At 37.8% G+C, this 6,797-nt stretch overlaps 1 protein-coding gene across 1 annotated transcript; it reads left to right on the forward strand.

The window, feature by feature from the left end:
- Nucleotides 1-1,071: 1,071 nt before the first annotated feature.
- Nucleotides 1,072-5,457, forward strand: LOC127644895 (gastrula zinc finger protein XlCGF57.1-like). Its single transcript, XM_052128334.1, has 3 exons — nt 1,072-1,180; nt 2,116-2,261; nt 2,534-5,457. Exons 2-3 carry the CDS (start codon nt 2,234-2,236, stop codon nt 3,961-3,963), a joined length of 1,458 nt encoding a protein of 485 aa, XP_051984294.1. The 5' UTR covers nt 1,072-1,180; nt 2,116-2,233; the 3' UTR covers nt 3,964-5,457.
- Nucleotides 5,458-6,797: the final 1,340 nt, after the last annotated feature.

Genomic DNA, 6,797 nt, shown 5'->3' on the forward strand with positions numbered 1-6,797 from the left:
GTCCATGCAATCCAATTGCATCAATTTGTTTGGAGCCTCGAGCTGCAGTATAATTTTAAAGACACTATAGGCAATGAATTTAAGGCCATCGATCTCTGCCAACAACTCACTGTCCTGAAAAGAATTCATAATTGTCTTGGCTGTTAAAATATACCCCTTCCACCACTGTTCAAGTAGCCTCTTAAGCTGCTGTCCACCATTCAAGACTGTGACTCTTGGCTTTTTGATGAACTTATATAGGAAGATGAACACGTAAAGAAGTCTTCTACATCTGGCTCTGTAGATATTGCAAGAACAACCAGAAAATGGAGCTGGTGATTAAAGCAGTGAACAAAAGGAATTTCTCTTTCTGATATATCCTGCAAAATATTCTGGATCCCTCTGTTTTTGCCAGACATAAGCAAAATAAGTCCAAGATTACAAGTGGCTCAGAAGTACTTAGCCCAATTTTTTCAAGATCTGCAATGATTGTGTTGGTCAAGGTTTGGGTATCACCCTTTTTCAGCCGTCGTCACAGTAAAAGGTTGCGAATGATGGAAAACAAAATGCAGATTACACTGATTATTTCAATCACTCCCTTGAGTTCTATCATGATGCTACAAATGGCTTAAGAAGACATTAATGTAACAGCTGGATTCATATGGATGATGTTTATGCTGGCTGAATGTGTTTTTGGAGCTTCAACGGTCTGATCACCATCCACCTGCATTTTAAGGACCTACTGAGCAGAGATATTTTTACATTTTTTTTTTGTTAAAATGTGTTCTGCTGAAGAAAGTTATACACATCTGGGATATAACAAGGGTGATGGCAGAAATTATGAGAGAATTGTTATTTTTGGGGAGAACTATCCCTTTGAACTAGCTTCATGAAACAGGCCTCGAAATATGCATTTTTTGTTTGTTTGTTTTTTTAACTCTAAATGGCACTAAAGTGCACAATGTTGAAGAGCTTTGAGTAACTGTCTCAAGCCTATACATTGTTTTCTCTCTAATGAGTGCAATACTCATCCCTGCCTCAAGAGGCGATAACCAGTAAGTTTTTCCACAGAGTTTTCTAGAAAGAAGAACTAGAAGAATAATGAAGTAGATGCACAAGGATGTCTTGTTGTATGCTTATTTTGATTTTGCCAATCCAGCTGAAGTCCTGGTCGAAGACAGTCATTTTGTTCAACGCTTATGTAAGTTGAAAGTTTAAAAAATGTATACTAGTATTAGTACCCTTTTTAGATGATCTAATCTTTGTTTCTGTATGACTTGAGTCACTTTGCTGTTGAATGTAAATGGATGGTGCAGAATTGTTTGAAACGTCTCCAACTGTATGTTAAAATGACTTATATGGTTTGTAGAGGGACTTTTGTGTGTATGATTTGCCAGTTGCATTATAAAGAACACACTTTCATAATTATATCTTCTCCTTCAACCTACACCGATCAGCCACAACATTAAAACCACCTACCTAATATTGTGTAGCTCCCCCTCGTACCGCCAAAACATCGCCAACAGATCGGCCATTATCTGTTGACCTCTCATCAACAAGACGTTTCCATCCACAAAACTGCCGCTCACTGGATGTTTTGTAGATGCCTTGTTGATGAGCGAGGTCAACCGAGAATGACCTGACAAAGTCTACAGTAACTCAGATAACCGCTCTGTACAATTGTGGTGAGGAGAATGTAATCTCAGAAGGCAATTCTGAGATGCGGGTTGGCGCTGTTTTGGCGGGACGAGGGGGACTTACACAATATTAGGCAGTTGGTTTAAACGTTGTGGCTGATCGCTGTATTTAAAGCCTGTCTTCATCTGTCATCTTTAAATGAACTATTTGAGACTGGACTATTTTTGAATGTAAAATTCTGGGACTTTATAGTTTTTTTAATATTCCAATTTTGTGTTGTGGGATTTATTTTTAAAGTCTGGATTCATGTCAAAGAATTAAGCTTACGCTTGTGTTAAATTATTTTTATAATGAATGTTGAATAATCCCTCCTTTAATCCAATAATGTAATTTAGTAAACAAAAGCCTAGCTATGGTTATACATGGTTAACAGGGTGATGGCATTTCCTGCAACAATGGGATATTATATAAATGAAAGAATTGGTCCCTTTTTGGCAGATCTGATCCTCCATACCACACAGCGATCCTGATTCACACCTGCAGTGATACAGTTGGAATATAAAGAGGAACAACACCCAGTGTAACCACTGAAGTCTACTGACACACTATTACAAAGATGAAGTCCGTTAAAGAGGAACAAAGAGGTTGGTGTCCATTCTTGTTTCTTGCAAGCCAGAGTCTGAGCTGTTGAGATCTATATCTAGATCCGGCAGCTGTAGTTATAAAAACATAGAAGCAGTAAAATCACAGTTAAATAAACAAATAATACCTGAATCAACATATGACAGAGAGGATGATCTTCAGCCAGTCAAAGATCACATTAAGTAGATTCTTGTCCTTTGCTTACTGGCATTAAATAGGGGTTTAATTGTATTTCTTTTTTTAACATTTTCTCAATTTACTATGTTCATTTTAGACTCAATAGAAGTGAATGAGAAAAGTCAAGAACTGAATAACGTGGAGGAGAAACATCATGATCAAAAATTTGATCATTTCATGACTAGTGAAGAACCTTTTACTGTCTCAAAGACTGAAATTAATTTCTCACAGAAAAGAACTCCAAGAACAAGAGACAAAAGTTCTTTCAGCTGCTCTCACTGTGGAAAGAGTTTTGCATGTAATGCAGATATTAAGCGTCACATGAAAATCCACACTGGAGAGAAGCCGTTCACATGCCTTCAATGTGGAAAGAGTTTTACACATAAGGGAGATCTTAAGCGCCACATGAGAATTCACACTGGAGAGAAGCCTTTCACGTGCTCTCAATGTGGAAAGAGTTTTACACAAAAAGGAAACCTTAACACTCACTTAACATTTCACTCTGGAGAGAAGCCGTTCAACTGCCTTCAATGTGGAAAGTGTTTTGCAAATAAAGGAGATCTTCAGCATCACATAAGAAGTCACACTGGAGAGAAACCTTTTACATGTCTTAAGTGTGAAAAGAGTTTTGCACTAAATGGAGATCTTAAGCGTCACATGAGAATTCACACCGGAGAGAAGCCTTTCACATGCCTTCAATGTGGAAAGAGTTTCATACAGAAAGGAAACCTTGACTCTCACTTAACATTTCACTCTGGAGAGAAACCTTTCACCTGCCCTCAGTGCGGAAAGAGTTTTGCAAATAAAGGAGATCTTCGGCGTCACATTAGAATTCACACTGGAGAGAAACCTTTTACATGTCTTCAGTGTGGAAAGAGTTTCACCCGAGCAGGCAATCTTAAACTTCATCTGCACTTTCATTCTGGATCAAGGCTATTTAACTGTGATCGGTGTGGCAAAAAATTTACACTGGCATCACACTTAAAGTTACACCAGATATCTCATGCAAATGAGAAGCCTCACGTGTGTTCTTTTTGTGGAAAGAGTTTTACACATAAAGGAAATCTTCAGCGTCACATGAGAATTCACACTGGAGAGAAGCCTTTCACCTGCTCTCAGTGTGGAAAGAGTTTTGCACATAAAGGAGATCTTCAGCGTCACTTGAGAATTCACACTGGAGAGAAGCCTTACAGATGCCTTGAGTGTGGAAAGAGTTTCAGCCACTCATGCAATCTCACAGTTCATATGCGCAATCATTCTGGAGTTAAGCCATTTAACTGTGATCAGTGTGGAAAGAAATTTACGGGTGCACCACAGCTGAAGTTACACCTGATAACTCATGCAAAAGAAAAGCCTCACGTGTGTTCTTTTTGTGGAAAGAGTTTTGCTAACTCAGGACACCTGAAAATCCATGAGAGAGTGCATACTGGAGAGAAGCCGTTCAAATGCACTTCATGTGAGAAGAGTTTCACCCAATTAAGTAGTCTACAGACTCATTTAAAAAAGTGTTGCCCAAAACAGCAATAGTCTGTCTGTCTGTCTGTTAATGTTAATTTCAGGGCCAAGTTTTATTAAATGTAATACAATGTCAGTCAGTTCACTAGAACTGGAGGTTTACGATCGAAAGTAATGACATAAATAATAAGAGAAACTAATGTAGCTCAGTACTGTTATCACTGAGAGGACGTAAGTGTGTGTAAGTTTCAGATATTTTGAAACATTTTGTTTTAATTGGAAATTGGCTGTTAACCCTTGTGCGCCAATAAATAAAGTTACTCAGAGGTCCTTCGAGGTCAAAAAACTGCCAAAATAATATTATATATGAACTTCCAATGAGTTCATTTTTGTAATCAACATCAGTCCTGATCAAAATGGCCAAATATTAGTTCATTTTCAGGGTTTTAACCCTTTAAATGCCAGTTTATGTAATGCCACTTATTGTTTTTTTATGAAAAAAACAAAAAAAATGAATTAATTCCATTTACTAAATGTGGCAGGGCGGGGCCAGGTCGTGATTCTACTAGAGGTCGACCGATATTGGTTTTTTCAGGCCGATGCCGATGTCGATCTTTTGAAATCCGGGTCGGCCGATGGCCGATTAATGTAGCCGATTTATTTTGGCCGATATGTGCTTGTTTTTAACCTCTTATTTGAACCTTTTATTTGAAAGATAAAATGTAACACAAATAATTACTTAAGATAGACAACATTTCTCAACAAATACATTTATTGAACACTTGACCGATCTGCACTTGTACACTTAAATTAAAAATGTATAATGTAAAAACATATTGTATAAATAATGGATAACAAATATATTAAATAAACAAAGCAGGTGTTACGAACTGCTCCGAGACACGAAGGTTGAGATCCAAATGCAGCTTTAATTAAGGGGCAATCCAGACACGTAATCCAATATTCAGAGCATCCAAGAGAAGCACAGGCATAACTAGTGATGGGTATCGTTAAGGTTTTAATGGTATTACAATCTTACCGATACTGTTCATCGATCCGGTACTTTAACGGTATTCTTAACGGTTCTTTTTGTTATATATATATATATATATATATATATTACACAAATATAAACGTTATATAGGCACAGTGATTTAATTTCAGGAAGGTCTACTAACATTACTGTTCAGGTGTGGTCTAAAAAGAAATCTAATAAAGTAATCAATTGTAAAATAACACTGCATAGTTTATCATAGATAGATTAATGCTTATTAATGCAGAAGTTATTCATTCGAGCTGTAAGTGATTTTCTCTTTGCCTTTTGTTGTTTGATTCGCAGTAATGGCTCAATCGTCACATGTTTAATAGACAGCTTCCCCTTTAAGACCGAGTTCAGATCTAATAGACTCCTGATACAGCATATTTTCTCCCAACTATTTCCATAACTACATCCATTTAAGACATAAACTGTGTTTAAGTGAATCTCCAAGCCGGTCGTTTTGACATATTTTTGTGTATATTTGATCGTTTAGACGCATGAAACCCAAAGTAGTCTATACTTTGCTTGTCTCTTTCTGGTTGTGTTTCGAGCCGTGCCGCCTTAGGAACGACATCTCTTGCGCTCTTTTTATTATTAAGCGTCCGCAATTTAGCTAACAGTAGCATTTTACAACAATCACCGATCGTGCTGATTCTGGCGTTAAGTTTGAGTTTTAGGGAGAAATGTCAGTGCACGCTGTGAAGGGAAGGAAGTTGTGCTAGACAGAATGCGGCTTATATATTCTTTTTATAATCTTTGGAAGGCGAAATCTAAAATAAAATCAGACTAATAATCACAGATCTAAACCAGGCTATGTCTGAATGTTTAGTTCTGTCACTCATTAAGCAGGGCTTGTTTTGTGCTCGCTGTGGCACCACGTGAGCGAGCTCTCTCTCTCTCTCTCTCTCTCTCTCTCTCTCTCTCACTGCGAATAGCTAAATTGCATCACAGACAAATGGTTTCATATTATTATACATATAAATGGCTGGCGAGATAAAATAACTTTCTCTTTATAGCAATAAAGAATGTATTTTCTTAATTTCTCCAGTACTGACAGCAGAACCGATAACGTCCGAGCTTACCAAAGCCAGTCCTTCAATAGCCTATACTGCGTTGGTATATTTTTATTACTTATTTATCTGCATTGAGCGACAACCCTCTCAAATATAAGACACACAAACAGAACAAATACAAGTCTCAGATTCACTGTCTGTAATTGCAAAATTCTTGCGTCCTTATTGTGACATGATAGCAACCCTTCTGCTGTGATAATGCAACTTCAACTACACTATCAATATCCAAAGTAGCCGAACGTCATGTCAACTATCGCGTTTGTCGCGTTTTTTCTTGAAGTTGGCAGTAACATATCAAAAGTTTTTAATTAAATCTAAAGAAGTTATACGAATTTAATCCTTACTGTTTTCTCCAAGGAACTTAGCTCCTTCCTTAGGCACTGGATGAGGTCAGCTCACTCTGCTGGAAAATGACTCTAGGGGCAGCATGTGTCGAACACGTGTTCCACAACAACACTAGGCTGCCCACAGATGCGCCTGCCTGATAATCGGCTTGATATGCGTGGATATTGGCCGATGCCGATTATGTAAGAAATTCAAAAAATCGGCCGATTAATCGGTCCACCTCTAGATTCTACACACCCGGTCGGTCCCTTATCAGGCTAATCAAGCTTCCGAGAGGGATAAAGGCCGACTACGGAGGATTGTGCGGGAGAGAGAGAGATCGTTTACGGACATGTCCGTCATGTGCGTGTTTGTTGTCTTTTGTTTCAGTTTAGTATTAAACTATTATTTATGTTGAAAAGCCGGTTCTCGCCACCTCCTTTCCATTAAATAATAAGGGGAAATTATTA

The sequence above is a fragment of the Xyrauchen texanus genome, chromosome 6 (genome assembly GCF_025860055.1).
Source record: "Xyrauchen texanus isolate HMW12.3.18 chromosome 6, RBS_HiC_50CHRs, whole genome shotgun sequence".
Classification (NCBI taxonomy): domain Eukaryota; kingdom Metazoa; phylum Chordata; class Actinopteri; order Cypriniformes; family Catostomidae; genus Xyrauchen; species Xyrauchen texanus.